This window comes from Labrus mixtus, chromosome 23 (genome assembly GCF_963584025.1).
Source record: "Labrus mixtus chromosome 23, fLabMix1.1, whole genome shotgun sequence".
NCBI lineage: Eukaryota > Metazoa > Chordata > Actinopteri > Labriformes > Labridae > Labrus > Labrus mixtus.
The window spans coordinates 954351-974517 of NC_083634.1; the positions used below are offsets into that span (position 1 = coordinate 954351).

General features: G+C 38.6%; 1 protein-coding gene across 2 annotated transcripts; it reads left to right on the forward strand.

Annotated features, from left to right (window-relative positions):
• The first annotated feature begins 414 nt into the window (after positions 1-414).
• On the forward strand, positions 415-20048 carry tdrd7b (tudor domain containing 7 b). 2 transcript variants are annotated; one of them, XM_061031016.1, is made up of 20 exons: positions 415-560; positions 2025-2231; positions 2403-2532; positions 5960-6161; positions 9477-9559; positions 9773-9981; positions 10238-10588; positions 10668-10960; positions 11040-11232; positions 11448-11559; positions 11758-11960; positions 12037-12171; positions 14149-14232; positions 14781-14915; positions 15047-15157; positions 16572-16720; positions 16806-17038; positions 17183-17366; positions 18330-18490; positions 18567-20048. In XM_061031016.1, the coding sequence occupies exons 2-20, from the start codon at positions 2025-2027 to the stop codon at positions 18785-18787; spliced, it is 3396 nt and encodes a 1131-aa protein (XP_060886999.1). In that variant the 5' UTR covers positions 415-560; the 3' UTR covers positions 18788-20048. The 2 variants fall into 2 exon arrangements, with proteins under 2 accessions (XP_060886999.1, XP_060887000.1); XM_061031017.1 differs by lacking the exon at positions 415-560 and having other exon boundaries at positions 2097-2231; positions 2407-2532.
• The last annotated feature ends 119 nt before the right edge of the window (positions 20049-20167 follow it).

Here is a 20167-nt window from a genome sequence, read left to right on the forward strand (position 1 = left end):
CATCTTTAATTATATACTTAATGTTCAAACAACAAATCTGTTGAATTAAACAACACGTCGGGCATATTCATTCAGTATTATATTATTATTATTATTATTATTATTATTATTATTAGCCTAGATTTGACCTCTAGACTATATAAAAATATCATATTAAACCTCTTCAGGCTATAACACGTTTTAAGTAGGCTAATCCAATTATTATTGTTAATTATTATCTAATTTTGCACAATACCGTGTGAAAACAACCCTTGTTTATAGGAATAAAATGTGTTTTTTTTCAATACAATAGATAATTTTGATTGAGGTTTGAGACATTTTGAAGCACACAGTGGTGCAAAACTAGTAACGATGACCTTCTGCCTGCGTAAATAGACGGTTCGTTTTGTTCAGCGTGTCTCTGATGCACATCAACATGTAATAAGGTAATAAGCCAGAAATCAAAGCACTTTTGACCAATCAGGATGCGGAGCAGAGGCTGTGCCTGCACCGGCCGGCTGCTGTCACACACTCCGTGGACAAAGCTGCAGCCGTAGCAGACCTGCGGCGGTGACAGCAAGGTAACGACTGGACCGGGTCTATCTTTACTCGGTTATCTTCTGTAGAAACAAGGTAGAATGCTATTGGTAGCTTTTAATCTGATTTACTCTCACTCCTGGAAAAGTTTCGCCGGGTGTTTCATTTGAATTCCTTCTAAAAGGATGACTCGAAGGCGGTAGGCTCCGCGCAACTTAATACAGTAAATCGTTATTCCGGTGTTATGAATTGTTTAGCCTACTTTTAAAATACTAACTAGAATACGGTGGACCATCTTGTTTTGTGATTCTGGTCTTCTACAGCTAATTGAACGACCCGCTGCCCTGTTACAGAAGAGTTGAACTCGATGATATGTTCGGTAGACTATTTGTTACCTGAGTGACTGTTTACCTGGTCCTGTTGGCTATTCTAACACTATAGAACAATTAAATATGTTTTTCTAAAGGAAGCAAGAAATGAAAACTTCATCCAAATAGTTTATTTCCAACGGAGGGTGTGGAGTGGAGTGGAAATGTGACGCGTTACGTCATTTATTTCTCTGTCCCACGTACGTTGCAAGAATTGCCTTCAACAAGTCGTCTGCATTCCGCTTGCCAAAACCTTTTTCCCATGGCATTTTACTTTCTCAAGTGCTTTTTTTACATAATGGCAGTCTCACCAAGGCTGGCTATGTGTTTAGTGCTGTGCTTTGCGCAGTTTAAAATAGTCCAGGTCGACTTCAATCTGCTGCAGACAAACAGAAAGTGATTTTTTCTGTAGGCCTAGTCCAAGTAGTTTGTATGTTGTCTGTGTAGCCTATAACCAACGGACGGTAATTGGTATCATCTGATCTTACAACCCTTTACTAAAACGGGTATAGTCTACATACAGGAGTGTTTCAGGTTGTGTTGTGTTCAATCAATTCCAATAAATAGACTTCTTAGCCTAGGGCCTACCTGTTAGATAAAACAGTGGAATGGTGATGACAGAAATAAATGTTGCACTAGTTAAATAGAAACAGACAATGACTATAGGCCACACACAAATAGGTTATATTCTTCTTATAGTCTGGACTGATAGGCCTGATAACACATCCAAATCTGAACCATTATTGAATGTCTGCATCACCACTCAGTGAGATATCCCCCACAGTCTGAACATTGTCAACAGTAGCAGTCACTCTAAGATTACTTCCTGCCTAAAATGTGTGGGAAGACATAAAATGCTTGATCTAATAATTTAGTTTGTAATAAAATGCTAAATCAAAAATGGTTTAATTGTTGTTTTCTGTTTCCTTGTTTAATTTTGTTCATTAAGACACTTTGAGAATGTTTACATCATTTGCTATATTTGACATGTCTGTTATGATCAATGGGTGTCTCTCTCTCTTTGTTGTTAATATCCTGACCTGATTGGTTACAGGTGAGGAACTTTTGCTCCACTTTTCAATTCATGTGTTTAAAAATGTGTTTTGTTTCTTTGCTTTTTTTTCATGGGTTTCTTTTCAGATGGCTGATGTTGAGCTGGTGAAGAAGATGCTTCGAGCTGTCCTCCAGGCCAACAAAGGTGGAGTGTCATTGTCCCGTTTGAAATCAGAGTATAAGGAGCTGACCGGGGAGCACATACCACACAAACAGATGGGATACAACCACCTGGACACAATGCTAGCCAGCATGCCCTCTTTATTACGCATGGAGCGAAATGCCTCTGGAGAGGTGTGTTTGTCTGAGGGGGATTTCATATCTATTTAGAAATGATTAAAACAGACATTTTCCCTCCAGCTCCAATTTGATCAATCTGAAAATCAACCAGTCAGAACAAAGTTACCTATACATCTTTCTCTTCCACTTTCTTCTCTTCTTTTTCCTTTCTCTCCTCTCCTCTAGACAGTGTGTTATGAGACAACACATTTAGCCAAGGTCGTGGCTCGTCAACGCAGCTCTAAGAAGACAGGTCGACCCCACGTCGTTAATACCCAGATGAGGGTCAAACCAGCGGCCCCACTCGTCTTCAATGGTAAAAAAAAAACAACACTTTTTTGATGCATTTTAAGCTGTAACACAGTCAAACAGAAGTTTCATTTAGAATATACTTATTCTTATGAATGTATTATTATGTAAATAATTTTTAGCAGGCAAAGCTTCTGGTTAGTCACAAGACTTTTGTCGTTGTATCAAAACTGAACAACATAATTCTGACCCGCATCAGTTCATGAAAGGGTTAAAAAATGTTGGTACATGTGGTATTTCACAGTTTCTGTTTGAGATTCATAAAGTATATAGAAAAAGTGACAAAGATGTGGATGTTGGTTCTCTTGGGATAACCATTACATACTGGACAACAAGTGCAACCGCAGGGCAACATATGAAATGATATATACATTATGCAATGTATTTATGAACGATACAAATGCAAAGTCAATAATAATGACTGAAACACGCTGCAAATTAAAAAACAAACCGCAAACAGCTGAATTAATTACAATGATGGTAATAGTTCTGCAAATTCATAAATGCTGCATAATCAAAAACACAATATTGCAAATCCTTGCTGGTGGCACTCAGTGGAACAGTTTATTTTTGACAGGATAGAGTGAATGACACAAGGAAGTTAATTCATTATTTAGATGAGAAAAAGGCAAAGTTTGACAACAGAGAGTAATGTAAAAGTTACAGAGACTAAAAGATTTAAAGCATGTCTGGCCTGGACTCTGACACTGGGCATGAGAGAGAGCTGAGTGGAGGAGTTTTAGTTTTTTAAATTTGTATATTTTATTTCATTCATCGACCAAACAATACAATTAAATACAAACATAAAATGTCAAATCTTGAATGTAAAGGACCAGAGAGAAGAGTAATCTTATATAATGTGCCCCTCTTCCCCAACACATTAATTAATAAAACACATAATTCAAACCTGACAGGATCTGTAAGGACAGCCCGGGGAAGCCGCTGGCTAGCACAGTTTAAGTATCCTGAATTAAGTAAATGTACATCCAGTACTTAAAGAAGTTGAAAAACAATTACACAAGCAGACCGATAAACCATTTTCAGGGCTAAAGACATACATCATGTTTAAAGGTGTACAAAGACGTCAGCTCACGTACTTAATGACTGTGTAATCAAACATTCATCTGATCTTAATAAACCTGTTTCTTATGTAAGTAGACTGAAGCGTAACATACCTGCACACATACAAACACACAAACACATCTGGAAAAACAAGATGCACACACCTCCACTAGACTATGATGCTGCAGAATATTCTTAGAGGGAGGTGGTGGTAGTGCATGGACAACAGAGGAGTGGCAGGTGGAAAGCAGAGGGATGGTGAAATAGAGGGGAGGGAGGAGTTAGACTGAGAGTGGGATGCTAAGATGAGGCTAACACAGTCTGTTGAGACTCATCTGCAGATGGAGACCAGTTGATTCACAAATCAACCTCTCCATTAGTCTCCTTTCCTCATGGTAATACTGGCTGCCATTGCCTCCCCAGGATATTGATATTCACGCTGAGACAGACCAGAAACTGTGTGTCCATGCTGGTGAGGTGACGCAGCAGCTACTATAGTGAGGGTGTCAAGTGCTTGTCCTAGCCTAGAGTGTGTTTGAATGTAGATCAAGCTTGTGCCTGCCTGTGTGGGACTGCACAGTTTTTGGAATGTGTGTTTGTCACAGAGTATTATTCATTTATAATATTACTGCTCGCAGCCCACTGCTAAGTAGCATCTGCTGTGATATTTAAAAATCTTACTCTCCTACTGATGACTTTGAAAACACTGCTTGCTATGCCTGCTCACTTAAAAGATGATCTGACGTTCAGCAAGAACGGAGTTATTTGAAAAGCAGGAGTAGGTTGTAGAAAAATGGATGGAGAGGAAATAGGACAAAGAAATGAAAAAGAAGAAGTTAATGAAATGGTTATTTACTGATCACTGCACAAAGAAGACATGTGTTGTTATGCATGTCATGCTGCGTTGACAGCAGTGATGTCACAATGAAGTGGTGACAGGCTTGAATTGTTGATGCTGTCGGGATCATTTTTTTTTACTGGTCATAAAAAACAACCATGGATTACAGCTGCTGGGTTTTGGGATAATTTTTAAATAACCCTTAGTTGTGAAGACACTTTTTGAGATGTTATCAGAATTATTAGATAATTAAGGGTTGAAAGAGTTTTTACTAAATTCATATATTTTGCTATAGCATGCATATTGTATTCTAGCACACATTCTTAATTGTACATTTTGAAATACTAAAGTTAGTTAATTACTTAATTTACCATCAAAACTATTAACATGAGGTTATATCCAGCTCGGCTGTCTCCAAAATTTAAAAATAGACACACCAGCTTCTACGTAGTTCATCTGTTTGTTTTATCTGTACTAAAACATTTAAGCCCAAATGGCATGTTGTGCTTTTACATGAGTTAACAGCAGTTGTAACAAATCATGATTCTGTTTCAATAGTCAGCTTTACATAATAGTAAAAGCTAGCCCATTTCTCATTGTCATTGTTTGTTCAGAGTCACATCATTGTAAGTCACATGATTAGCAGCTCATTTCCTGCCATACAATCGTTTTTATTTACCGAGCAAGCTAGAAAACAGCTCTCTCATTTAAAAACATTGTGTGCATCCAAAACAGAGCCTGAAACTGGCATGCACCACTTCAAACACCAAGTTTATGATCTATTCTATAGAAATAAACTCATGGGGAAAATGTGCACACTGGTAAGAAAAACACGTGTCACATGGACATGTATACACATATTTTATCAGGGGTGTCAACCTCCTCTAGGAAGGGGGCCAGACTCTCTAATCATCTTTCTTAATCCTACCAAGTGTTAAATATACACTGATTTATAAATGAGACCTGTTTTTCTATCCACCTATGTAAGTCTTGGAGAAGCTTTGTGAGTATATTACTTCATCCATGTGTATCCTATACTACTGCTGCTCAGATTTGATTGTATTTTAATTCTTCTTGAAAGAAAACTTTGAATTATTTGGTTTACATGACAATAAAGAACTTGTCCACATACAACGTTGTTTCTTCTATAAACAAGTGTTCAATGAAGACTCCCTTCATGTCTCCACACATTACTATAGTCACCATAGAGTTTTTATCTGCTAATGTGAGACTGGCTACACTAGTACTGGAATAAACTAACATCCTTGAGCGCAGTGACTTAATGTCATTTTTGATGGTTGGTTATTTGTTCCTCCTGTTTTCTGGTCTTGATGAAAGGATACCTTAACCTGTTCTTTCCTCAAGCTTTTATCTGAATGACTGTTACATTTTATGATTTTAATTCTAATTGGACATTTAGACAGACGAGTTAAAATTTGTTTCCAGCAGATTTTTCTCAAGTTCAACTTTTTGATTTGTGCTATCACATTGTTTCTACTTTGTGTAAAGTTCTGCTTTCTCTTTCTCTGTTTAGCTAAACCTCAATCCTCACTGAGGCAGCCCAACTACCGGGGGCGAGGTTCAGGTAGAGGAGGAGGCCGAGGGGGGGGGCATGGAGACTTCAAACAGGCAAGAGAAATGAGGGATGACCAGTCAGAAGGCAAGACTGGGACACATTCCAACAAGACGTCCAATCAGAACGCACCTAACAGGAAGGGGAACCAACCTGCAGAGAAGTGAGTGAAGAGAATGTTTAGAGCCGAATTAGACATTTGAGCAAAGAGAAGCTCGATAAAAACTCTAATTCAGCTAACGTACTGCCAATAAGTTTATGAATGAAGAGTTTTTTATGCAATCAGTGTCATAGTGTTTGAGTCAAAAAACAAGAATAGCCTTTTATTTTGTTTAGGAATCTTCAACAAAACATAGATTTGGCATTCAATATATTATTTTGTGCCAGTGATAAGTATGAAAATACAACCTTTGCTCACAGCCCATGCTGAAGCTTGGTGTCGTCATACGTGTGGGCTTTTAGAGCACAATGTGAACCCTTCCTCTCTGCTCAGGAAATAAAAGCAAAGGAAGGTGCAGAACACTGACATGCTCACAAAGGCTTCATCTCATGTCACAACATTTCCTGAAGATTTGCCACGGGATTCAGATTACGTTTTAAGTTTAATTTTTTTTAAAAGTTTAAAGTATTTAAACTTTTGAAGACAGTTACAAACATAAAGAATTAAAAAGGATCTTTTAAGGATAAGTTTGTAGATTGTTTTGTCATGCTCCACCTTCAAGTCTTAATTACAGCAAAACGTTCATGAAAATCCACATTATCTATGTCACCCATTGTGTCTGTGTCTGTTTGTAGGGCTCAATCAGAATAGTGATTGGAAGCCTGATTGAACTCTGATTTGATTGCATCATCCTTCCTGCTGCTGCTTATTCATCAGGAGACTGACGACTAACTCCTTTGATTGTTCTTCTTCTTTCTCTGCATGTGAATGATACATTCAGGTCATTCACTGTCTCCTTACATGTTTGGCACATTGCTATTGTTTAGTTTTATTTATTTGTGTATCATATTCCCATTGGTCTATTCTTGAAACTCACTGTGATTGGTTCATAATATTCTCATGCTTGATCCCATTTTAGCTGGTCATGTGCCAAAATCATTTTCCTTTTTTGTGATCAAATATTTATTTATTATTATTATTATAATTATAGTATATTATAGTATTTTCTTTATAATGTTTTTTTTTCAGAGCCCCTCTAGCATTCAGCATCACATAGAAACGTGTGCAGTACTTCAACAATAATTCAAGAATGATCCATGTCAATGGCCTCTTTTTCTACTTCCATCCATTAATAGCTCTGTTAGTCAGTCAGCAGTGAAAACAACTGACATCAGTCTTCTGTCCGTGCCACCACAGTTGTCCCACTCACACATCACAATGGGGAGGATGGAGGGAAGCCTGCTGTGTTTGCAGGGGACACAAGTCCAGAGCAGGGAGGGTATGAGCCCTTTCTAATCCCTGCTCTATTCTCTGGTAGATTATCGTTTGTAAACCGACACAGATTGAATCAGCAGATCTCTCTCAATGCCTCTAGATCTTCCATTAGACAAAACACTGGCTGCAGAATGTTATCATGTGTGTGTGTGTGTGTGTGTGCTTGTTCAGGTGCACTCTGGGATGCCTGGTTGTGTGAGTTGTTGTTCAGCAAACAAATTGACAGAGCGAAAAACATCAAATAAAATTAAAAATGGGCTAGCATTAACTCCCACTGCCTTATCTACTAATGCCTTAAAAACAAGTTAATGCAAACTAGATCCAACAAGCTGCTGAGTGTTCTGTGGCTGAGGACAGATTTGAGAACCTTGTTGCTCAAAAACCTTATTTTTTTAAGATTTATTTTTGAGGTTTTTGTGCCTTTATTAGAGAGATAGGACAGTGGATAGAGTTTGAAATCAGGGAGAGAGAGAGAGTGGGGAATGACATGCGGGAAAGGAGCCACAGTTTGGATTTGAACCTGGGCCGCCCGCTCGGAGGACCTCCATTAATGTTTTAACCCTGAGAGTCCTAATATAAATATATGGGCTGTCAAATGAAAATGACTGAAAAATATTGTGATTAATTGCTGTATTTCAATAGTTAATATCGATAATCACACTTTTTTATTGCATTTTTTAAATGACATTATTTCTCATCAAGCCCCCCCCCCCCCCCCAAAAAAAAAATAAAAAAAATCTGTTTTTATTCCATTTCTGAATCATGGTAAATGGACTTGAGCTTTTATAGGACTTTTCTAGTCTTTTTCAAAGAGCTTTTACTCCACAGGTCACACCTACCCATCCACACCACATTCACACCTGTACTGTAAGCACTGTATATGGAGGGTCTCTCAGTATCCATTCATACGACGCCATGAAGGGGAAACAACTTGGGGTTGAGTGTCTTGCCCAAGGACACAGCGGCTGTGGCTGCAGAAGCCTGACTCTACCACTGAGTCGCAGCCGCCCTTATTAATGAGAGTATTAGAAGAGGAGGGTATTAAGACGATATGGCTGTTTTTTTTTTGTTTTTTTTTAAATATATTTATTGCTTTTATAAACATAGAAAATACAGACTAAACAAAAAACAGCAGAAATAAAAATAAAAACCTACTCCCCCAAAAGGAAAATAAACAAAAAGAACAGAAAAAGAGCATGTCTATTGCAATAGCAGCCATGATCACATTAAGACCTTATCTTAAGCAGTTCCTTTTAAGAAAAAAATAAAAACAGTGAAAAAACAAAGGCACATAGACGCAGCAGGATGGTGCAGTTAAGACACAGAATATTAATCTTTGCCACGAAGAAAATTCAGCAAAGGGTGGCTGATTCTTTTTATTATTGAGTACTCGTCGAGATAAGTTTGTGATCCCTCAAAGGCCTGCAACATGATCAGGAGTTCTGCTGCCATAGTTTTCTGTCCCTGATATTCTAAATCATTGACAGCTCTCATGTCTGGAACTTGGTCTAAAGATCCTGACAGGCAGGCAATATTTGTTCAGTGCCATCCCCTTGGTGGCACTAATGACCTGTAACCCCTGTCGTAGTAGTTAGTCATCATCCTGTCCCTCACTGAGTGATCCAGAAAGAGGCTTAGGGAAGAGGGGCATACCCTAACCTCCTCCTGGATCAGGGGCACACTCAGGGTGGATGATGGAGCAGGCTGATCACTTTCTTAATGAGGCTGAACTGATAAGTGAGACATGTCAGTTTGCACTGGGACCTTGACATGGGAGTTTGCTAACGACCAATTATACAGTGAGTGTGTTCAATTCTTTCCAAGGTGCTTAGGTGGTGCCTCAAGAGGAAAACCAAAAAAAAACCATCATAGGGCGTATCACTTATGTTATAGAAATCATCATTCTTTGTGAGTACACAACACGCTGAACACTTTTACTTCTTGATCATTTATTTACCAATAACACTGACTGGACTTCTAATAAAGCTAGAATTCTCTTTAAGGACATAACTGTTTCCGTTTGTCTGCTCTCTTTTTGTCCAGGTCTGAAAAGAGGATGAGCCTCCCGTCAAGGTTTCAGAAGGAGGTGCATGCTCACCTTTCCAGAAACTCCCAACACTCAGGTGGTAAGTAGGAAGTGCTGCCTGTAATTAGATCAAACATTTTGGGTAGCCGTATGTTCTCTAAATGTGAGAAATTATTTTTCTATTGTTAATGCTTTGTAAAGTTCAATCAGCTCCCAGGTGTCTATGTTGTTTCTTTGAGCCCCACCCCCCCTTCCTTAACTGTTCTTGCTCTGATGATTTATCTCCCCTGTATTCTTCCTGATGCTCTCCCAGCGCCCCTGAACATGAATGAAAGTCTTAGCTCAGGGAGAGGAAGGCCCTACAACCCTCAGCAGGTTCAGACTCACATCAAGGAGATACTTGGGAAGTACAGTAATGGCTTCTGGGTTTCAAAGCTGCCCCAGATCTACAAAGAGCTGTACAAACAGGAGCTGCCCACGGAGGCCATCAGAGACCTAGAGGGATGGACTCACATATGCACGGTATGTTCTACCTATTCTACTGAAGTTATATCTGGTTTATTTCTATATATTTTATGATAAGAAGTATTTCTGATTCAAGTACTCAACACAAAAAATTTAAAACAAATGAAAGGTAGAATTCTCTATTTGCAATGGAAAGAGTTTGTGAATTGTTATGTCATGGTGTAAAGCCTTTGTCATGCTTAGTTTCTGTATTTCTTTGCATGTTCAGTCAGTATTGCAAACAAAATAAGTCATTTCTTTTTCGTTCTCTAAGGTAGAGAAAACTTCCAGCAGCAACACATCAGAGCTGCTCCTGTACCCCGCCAAGGAACAGAACGCCACATCCTTTCCTCCGATCATTCTCAGTCAGAACTCCCCTTCCTCCCTTGTTCCCACTTCAAACAATACCACAGAAAAACAAACATGTTCCCCTGCCAACCAAGGATCCACTCTGACCCACTCTGCTTCTCACTCTTCTAAGTCTCCATCGTCATCCCCCAGCCCCCCCTCCTCCCCTGCCACCCTCAGTCCTGACCTGAAGTTGAAACTGGAGGAGCTGCTGGTTAAATACTCCAATGGTCTGTGGGCCCATGCACTGCCTAAGCTCTTCCAAGACACCTATAAAGTCAGTGACAATAAGAAACACTTTCAAACTCATGTCATTGTATAATTCACTGCACTAAATATATGTATTTATTTACAAGATCAAACTGCCTACACATGTCCTGGAGAACCTCCACCTCCTCTCTGACATCTGCACTGTCGACTACCCGATGCCAGACAACCCTAAGAGGGCCATCCTGTACAGAAGCCGGTGTGGAGGAGAAGAGGATTGTAACCAAAGAAAACCTTCACAGAGTGAGGAGGAGCTGAGTGTTACGCATGAGCCGGGGAAGAGGCAAAGTTACCAGGTGGTGCCCCCTCTGCAGATCCCCAAAGAGGAGTACCCATCTGTGCTGGTGGTGGAGGCCACCAACACCAATGGAGTTCTAATAAGGTAGGAAGGAAGTGAATGTGTGGAAGCTGCTGTAACACTTGGAAGTTTGTAAATATCTTTTTTCCCTTCTTGCTCTCAGGTACATTGGTGAAGGATACTCCCAAGCACAGGAGTCCATGGAGGACCACATGAGGGACTTTTATGGCTTAGACCAAAGAAGTCCAGCTCCTGCTGCATCCCCATCCTTGGGGCAACTTGTTGCTGTAAGGGCTGAGGAGGAGGAGGAGATTCTAAGGGCAAAAGTGTATGAGGTCATGGCAGACAAGGTCAAGGTGAGAAGTCAAGGAAACAACCAAGGACGCTCAAATGCAATTGTTTGTCACTAAAGGGTCCTCGCATCATTTGGTGCTTGGGACCTCATGAATGTGAACAAATCTCTCTCAACTTAGAGTTTCAAATGTGTTGTGTTACATAGATATGTAATCAATATAAAAGGAAGGTTAGAAGTTTAACCTTGTCATCTCTGTGGTTTGTGTGGGCTCTGTAGGTGTACTATGTGGATCATGGCTTCTCAGAAACAGTTTGCAAAACCAAAGTGTTTGAGCTGCATGAGAAGTTTCTCCAGCTGCCTTTCCAGGCAACCAAGTGTAAACTGGCAGGTGAGTCCGTACTGAACAACTGTCTGATAAGGACATATCAAAAGTGAAGGATTTCTAAGAGAGAGCGTGTGTGTGTGTGTGTGTGTGTGTGTGTGTGTGTGTGTGTGTGTGTGTGTGTGTGTGTGTGTGTGTGTGTGTGTGTGTGTGTGTGTGTGTGTGTGTGTGTGTGTGTGTGTGTGTGTGTGTGTGTGTGTTTAGGCCTGGAGCCATTCTCTCAGGAACCTGCTGTGCTGAAGAAGTTTGAGAGAATGGCAAGTGGAAGAATCCTTTTGGCAGAGATCCTGGAAAGAGGGCAGACTCCTCTTGTAGTGTTGTATGACACGTCACAGGATGATGATGTCAACATCAATGCTACCTGTATGAAAGCCCTTCAGGACAAGACGCTGACCAGTCCTTTGCAGGTACAGGAGGGGATCCTTGTGGTTGGGTCAGTGTATGTGTACATTGCTCTAAACTCCTATAACTGGCTCTCATCAGGTGAACAGTGCATACATGAATGTGACTGTAGGCAGTGTCTGCTCAGATGGAACCCTCTACTGCCAACTGCCCTCCAGAGGCCTCGCTAAGCTCAATGACATTCTGGAGAAAATAGACACGTGCTTCCACTCACAGGTTAGGAATGCATGCTACATTTATCTTTTACTATATTTTTCTGTGTATGTATACAGTGTGTATATATATATATATATATATATATATATATATATATGTATATAATAAGAGAATGACTCACGTTATTGAGAGTAAATTTGCATTTTACTTTAGTCTGATCAAGTTGCTTCCCTTCAATTTGTCCCTTTTTTAGCATGGTGTAGATCAGTGGTTCCGGGATCGGGACCCTCTGGCCTTCCAAAAACAAATGCAAACTGGAAATTACTTGAAATGACATATTTGACCTATTATTGTGAAATTACATACAAAAATGTTGTTCAATTAGTTTAAGGCTGCAGTATTTTTTATTGTTGTTCTATTGTCAGTGTTTGGATAGGCCCATTAGTGCGTGCTGCTGTGTGCAACGTTATGCTTTAACCACTTCCAGGGACAGAAGGGGTCCTCGGTCTCTCGCATCGTTATTTTGGGGGTCGCGGGATGAAAAGTTTGGGAACCCCTGGTGTAGATAATCCACTGTAGGGTCTTACTGCAGACAGAGTGATGGGACACATTTCACACAGCTCAGTTGACTAGTCAAAAGTAATATACTCCTTGTGACATCAAACAGTTAGTATTTTTACACTTCCCATTTACTTTCCCATTTACTTTTTGAGATAATGTCGTTATTTTTTATCTACTTACATTTTTTTTCTTCTTTTAAATGTGCACTATGAAGATTTGGTAGGGAAATTTTAGTTGAGAGAAGGGAAATAATTCTATGCTTTATATTGTGAAGTAAATACACAAACTTTATTCAAAGGAAAAATGGATCCCTGAACCCGAAGCGTCTCCCTGTAGACACGGTGATTAAAGAACAACGACACATCTGCACCTTTGTATTTCTCATTTTAATTAAAAAAAAAACTCCCAGACGGCTCAGTTGACAAAAGTAATATCGTGATCAAACATTTTAGTTTTACTGTCCTCTCTAGCTGTTTTCACTTAGTTTATATTATATAAAATGTAATAAAAATGTAACATTTCCTCTTTATAAAAGCACAAAGAGTTATGTATTTCTGCATTTCAACTGCAAATTAATTTGCAAATCTATTTTTTGTGCACCATAAGCCCTACACACAAGATGTTCACTGTGTACATCACGAGTCACACATTCCTCTTAGAAGTCTTTGGTGAAAATGTTGACGTTGTTGCTCCTTTCAGGTAGATCCGTGGACAGATTGAGATTAGGTTGATAATCTGGAGTTAAGACATAAACCATTTAATCTGTTAGCAGACAGGATGCTTTTTCTAGATGTGCTGTTCGAGCCATTCAAATAGCTCAGCTCAGTAACACTACATCAGTATTTTGTAAAACACATTATAGACTCTGGTTGTTTCTTCTGACAGGGTTTGTTTTTGTAAAATCTGTATTTCTGGATAAAATGACCAAGCATGAAAGTGATTGTTATAATATTGTTATCATTATAATATAGTTTTAAAAAACAAAGAGTCTTTTACCTGCTTCTTGTAAAGTGTCTCGAGATAACACTTGTCATGAGTTGACACTATACAAATAAAAATTGATTGATTGATTGATTGATTGATTGATTGATTGATTGATTGATTGATTGATTGATTGATTGATTGATAATGCATATCATTTATACTTAATACAAAGGATTTTCACAACAGTTATAAAGTACAGGGTCATGTTTGTTAGTTTTATCAGCAAGAATGTCTCTATTCACAAGTTTATTTCCAGTTAGAGTAATCCTAAATAAAGACCAGTAGAATGCAGTCTGTTTATCTCTTTTGATAATTCTCCTTTTCTTATTGTTTTTATTTAATTATTTATGATAAGACAGGGTAATACTTTATTGATCTCCTGAGGGGAAATTGAAGGCAGTGTACAGAGTAGGAGACTAGGTTGACCTGTGACATTTCTGTGTAAGCTAGAGCATATCAATGTATTCTTAATGAAGCATATTTCTCTTCCAGGTAACATCAGAGTTCCTGGTTTCCAGACCCTTCTGTGGGAAACGATGCCTAGCTCGTTACAAAGGCAAATGGTCCCGTGTAGAGGTACGATAGGTCTGCAGCACAGACTGTGACTTATTTAGTAAATCCACATAAGATTGATTGACCACTTTGCCTTGGGAGACCGAATCAGGGGCTCGTGCCCCCGACAACACAGCTCCCGGGTTCACCAGGACACACCAACCCCTCCACCAAGTTAAGGTCACCATTCCAGAGCACTGCATTATTCTCTTCAGATACCAGGCAGTGGTCTATCAGCCTTATATGTTGCTGTTTTGGTTTTGGCTCAGTCTGTAGGGACTTGTGTTTGGAACCAGAGGGTGGCCGGTTCAAGTCCTGGTGCTCTCTCCATTAATGCAGGTCAACAGGTCCTGTTTGTGCATGTGAGGTTTTGGGACCAATGAGAAGCATGTCTCTCAATAACAGAGTTTAAAACAGAATTTCCTCTCAGGATTAATAAAGAATGTAAAGGTCATACTACCTTCATACACATGAGAGACAGTTTCATTTGTTCACTGTTCGGTGATCGAGGCGTAAACTGGAAATTTCTTACTTAAAATAATGTAGATATCCGTGTGTGTTTCTTTCTTTAGATCACAAACCTCCATGGCAGCAGAGTGTTGGACATCCTGTTCATCGATGTGGGTGTCCAGGCTTCTGTAGAGGTGTTTGAGCTGAGAGAGCTACCAAGGTCCTTTCTTCATGACCTCATGTCAATCCCACCCCAGGTCAGCATCAATGTCCACCAAGAGGAAGGTGTTAAACGCTCAGGGGGAATGATCAAACTGTTGCAGTGAGGGCAGCTTTAACATTCACTCCTACAGACTTTCTAATCACACATCCTGGAATCTGTGTTTAGGCTGTGAAGTGCTGTCTAGCAGACCTGGCTGTCAGTGTTGGATCGTGGACTCCAGATGTGGTCCAGTGGCTCAGAGAGAAAGTGCTCAACACCACAGACTGTAGCATGAAGGTAAGACCTCTACCCACTTCCTCTCAATCGCCTTCTTTTTCTCACCTCAGTAGTGGCTGTTATAGTGATTTGGAGGCCCCAGGCAAAACAAATACAAGGCCCTTCTGTTTGTGCTGAGAGCAATCATAGTTCTTTTGTGAAAACATATTTGAAGTGTCTCTTTGCAGTTAATAAAGCCACAAAACTGCATAACAGAGTTAAATATGAATTATGTTTGGATATGAAGACATTTACCTAAGGGGGACAGGGATCCAGGGAAGTCGAGTAATCAAACTAAATTTTGATGCTTTTGTTGCACTCTGAGCACCTTCTTTACATTCAAATCAACATCTTCATCATTGAAAATAATTTGAGATATGTACCTCACATATGATGCAGATCTGCTAATATTGAATATTAAATGAAAGGTCCTTAGGTATGAATATGACAAGTGCATTGTCAAGTTACTTTATGGTGGAGAGGACGCTGGACAACTCCACTTCCATTGTATTTACAAAGTAAATAATAATCAGTATTCCATCATTACTAATTGTTTTAAACAAATAACTGAAGCATTAATCATTATTGAACTTTAAATGAATCAATGAATTAGTTAACACTTCATTATACCTATGAAGTTAATTTAATATTATATATACAAATATAAATTCATAAGGCTACTACTTGCCTTTAAATAAATATAATACTTAAACAGCCTAATTCAAAATGCATTCCAGTAACTTACAAAGATACATTGTTAGTTCAAATCAATGATTAAACTATTTGAATGCATCTAAACTACCAGCAATATTATCAAATCAACCCCAACAGGATTTAAATGTAAATACCAAGAGCTCCCTAAACCATCACCTCTAACTATGACGATGTTTTAAATGATCTAAACAAATACGATGTAAAGCTGCACAGTCAAACGATGAAGACTGTGCAGCGCTCGATGTGTAACTGTAGAGCATTAAACTTATTTTACCACATGTATCATCTAACAAAGGGTTATTATAACAACCACAATGAAACATGAATCAAGTCTGACTGTGCAGAGAACACCAAATATAACCTCTTAAAGATGATAAACAAACATTATTTTTTAAATATTGCCCGTAGTCTTACCTTTGACAAAACGTGCATTTTGCTAACATTTGCTTATATTAAACACATTGTCAGCGGAGGCGAGGGAAACGGGCGGGGAAGTTGACAATCTTGCTGTAAATTTACAATTAAAATTATATTCTGGGATAAACCAAAAGGTTTCTGCCCCTCCTCAGAGGCTGGTGTCCTGCATGTCTCCTACACTTCGAGGCACTTTGGGGCACGAGGCTGCACAGTAGTAATAACTCTCTTCTTGGTCAGAGGTCTTCTCCTTTACTCTTCACTATTTGTCTTTTTCATATACCTCCACTCTTGACATTCCTCCAAGGTTGCCAAGATAGATGAAACCAAGCAGTGCGTATGTGTCCACCTGTTCACTGACAAGAACTTCCACAAGCAGGAGCACAGCCTCAATCATCAGATGGTCAAGTCTGAACTGTTCAAACAGAGACCAGATGTTTTCCTGACAAGCCACAGGTTTCTACTCTTTTTTAACTATTTGTTCCACACTTTGTGACTCAAGTTAAGTATACACTAAATATTTGTTCTTTTAAATGATCAGCCCTGCCAAGATATCGAAGCCCAATGTATCCTCCAAGACTTCAACAACCAGTGAATCATCTGATGGGAGTCCAGTGTCGTCTTCTGTTCCAACCAAGCCTCATCTCAGGAGGGCTCTATCGGGACCCAGAGGGGTCAGCGAAGGCAACAAGACCACTTCATGCCCACCAGAGACACTATCATTTCCTTCATCCCTTCTCCAGCTACCACCATTACTCCAGCTCCCCCCGGCAGGTCAGATCAAATCACAGTCATTCAAGTCAAATGTTTTTCAGTTCAGTTTGTTTCCACTGCTCCCGTTAAAATGATGACATGTCAGATGTTTTTCATTAGAACAGTTCAGTTTGTTTCCACATGTCAGATGTTTTTCTTTCTCAGGAAACAACATGGATGTGTATGTATCAGTGGCTTGCCATCCAGGCCACTTTGTGCTGCAGCCCTGGAGAGATATGTACAAACTGGTGGTGTTGATGGGAGAGATGATTCTCTACTACAATAAAACCGAGGAGAAACCTCTCAACATAGAAAAACATCAGATATATGCTGCGAAAGTGGACAACAAGTGAGATGACTTTTATTTCAATGCATGTGAACATTTGATTTTCAAATGTTTCTCTGAAGTACTCGTGCACCTGTAGCAGCCAATAATCCAACACTGAATGTATAGTGGAAATAACTTTATCAAAATAAACATTACATCATGTGCAATCATTAAGAACATGGTCCCTATCTACCCAGAGACAGGCACTAAAACAAGAAGGATTTTAATTTAAATATCTGGGTTTGAATACATATTATATCAAAATACATCAACCAGTTGTTTCTGCTTTGAAAAAAATATATAAAAAAATATATATATATATTTAAATATAGACATACACCCACTTTACCAAAAATGAAGCATTTGTCTTATAATAAAATTGATGACAAGTGAATTCATAAATGAGGGAGTAAACAAGCATTTTAAAAGATTATTTAATTGTTAAGACAAATATGAATTGTCTTTAGTGATGAAGAATATGATTTTTTTATTCAAAACATAGTGTCAGATAGGACGGGAAGTGTGGTTAAATAGTGAAAGAGCGCCACATCAGATCAGCTGTTTGAAAGAGGAAACAGAAATGTCATGAATGTGTAATATATATATATATATATGTTGTAATACTGCATTATCATCAATAGTTGTTAATTATAAATACAGTTTTCCAAACCAAACCCATGTTTTAGTAAAATTCAAAAATATAATTCTTTATTGAAGTATTCAACAGTTTCTTATTATTATGTTATTTCTTTTCAAATGTTTTAAATTCAGTGCTTGGCTAGTACATTATCAACTTTGTAATGCTGTAGAAATGATTTTTCTCAATAGTTATTACATTAGTGTTTGTTTTATCTTATTGTATCTCTAGTTCATTTTCAATAACAGAATGAAAGCAGTTTTTCTTTGCCAAAATATTTTTATATATTCAAAATGTGAAATAAAAAAATATATCTACAATACTCCAAAAACATTTTCTCCCTACAGCTGGCATCGTGTGCTGGTGAAAGGAGTTCTCACCAATGGGTTGGTGTCTGTCTACGAGCTGGACTACGGTAAACATGAGCTGGTTGGCTGCGCCCAGCTGAGACCGTTAATCAAAGAGTTTACACAGCTGCCATTTCAAGGAATCACAGCTCAGCTGGCTGGTGAGTGGAAATCACAACACAGTTTATAGTGCTTTTTAACTTAACTCCTAAACCTTCACACCTGTGTCTTTGTCAGGAGTGAAGTCAAGGCAGTGGTCAGAGGAAGCGTCCATGGTTTTCAGGAACCATGTGGAGAAGAAGCCCCTGGTGGCCCAGCTGGAGGTCTTACAGGAGGCCCCTCAGCCCTGGGACAGAAAGGCAACCGTCTTCCTGGTGGACACTTCACAGGAAGAGAGGGACATCTGGGTGCATGACATCATGGCTGAATTTGCTGATGAGCTGACTAAAGAGCTATAGACACATAAGATCATCACAAAGTTTGACTTCTGGCAGTTGTGATGTTGCTCCATGGATGCACTTTGAAGAATAGAGCGATCTGCTTCAGATATAACATTTTAAAACGTGTTCTTACACACATGTTTTAAAACAATGTGAGCATCTTGCAAAGTGCAGAAAAATGACTGAATGAACCTAAATAAGTTCTAACAAGATAAGATAAAATGTAAACAATAAAATGTGCTCCGTGACGTTTCATAACATTAACAAAAGTGAAAGCTAACATTGCTTTAAGAAGAAAAATCAAAGGATGAGTCATTAAGTAATGGGAGATCAATGACGGGGTCATCAATTTTCCTAAGTTAGATTTTCATGATTTGAGACATTAGTTAAGACCTAGAGAACTTTATGAACACATCTGCTATTCAAATGGAATTGACTTGAATTTCAATTGCCATTGCCCCTTTGAAGGATCATATTGTGAATAGAGACTGGTATACTTCCTGATGAAGTAAGAAACAACATGAGGTTTAATGAGGATATACATGTTAGTTTTGTTTATCCTAATATTATTTTGTTAATTAGTGAAACATCCTGGCAATACACATACAGCGGGCAAGCCTATATGCTTTGAAACCTTTGTATGATATAAAGAATTGTTTAAATAAGTTGCTTTGGTTTGTGACAAACTGTAAACAAACAGACATCTGCATATTCAAGTGAAGACTCACTACTTTACTGCTGCTTCAGTAATCTCTTCTCCTCCTATGAAGACCTGAACTCATGGTGAATGTTTTGAGGAGTTTAGGAATATACATTTTTTGTTTGCCTGACAACAAAGTTTTAATTTCAGCAGATGGCGCATTTTTCCACCTTTTCTAACAGTGTGCACATTTAGTTTGATGTGATAACAATGAATCACTGCTTTAGTATCTCAAACTCTATAGTATCATTTCTATATATCAAAGTTAAGTTTAGTGTTTTGGAAAGGGCCTTCAGTTGTTGCTCAACCTTTATAGTTTTTCTCCTGGCAGCAGTGCAGTCATGGTGGCCCAAAAGAATTGGTTGATTAAAGCTTGGACTTCTGGTCACTCCCTTCTCAAACAAACTACATTTCAAACCTCAAAAATGTCTTCCAGAAATATGAGTGCATTTGACAGTGTTTTTCCAGACTTAGATTTTCAGTTCTATTTATTTGATCTTTTTCTCTTCTATTGATGATGAACTAGTGGTGTTTAATCACTTGTTGAAATAAAGTGTCTTTAAGAGTTTTCATAGTAAACTGTGAAATATAAACTTGTCATATGTTATTTGAAATGAAAGGCACAAATAGAAAATACTTTTTCTTTTATTTCTTTATTAAAAACATTTCAGTCTTATTTACATGTTTTATAACGTAAT

Bases quoted from the DNA above. Each gene is read 5' to 3' on its own strand.
- tdrd7b (XM_061031016.1), top strand. From the start codon at position 2,025: ATGGCTGATGTTGAGCTGGTGAAGAAGATGCTTCGAGCTGTCCTCCAG. The intron at 2,232-2,402 runs GTGTGTTTGTCT...CCTCTCCTCTAG, and splicing joins AGCGAAATGCCTCTGGAGAG to ACAGTGTGTTATGAGACAAC. The intron at 12,172-14,148 runs GTTAGGAATGCA...TTTCTCTTCCAG, and splicing joins ACACGTGCTTCCACTCACAG to GTAACATCAGAGTTCCTGGT.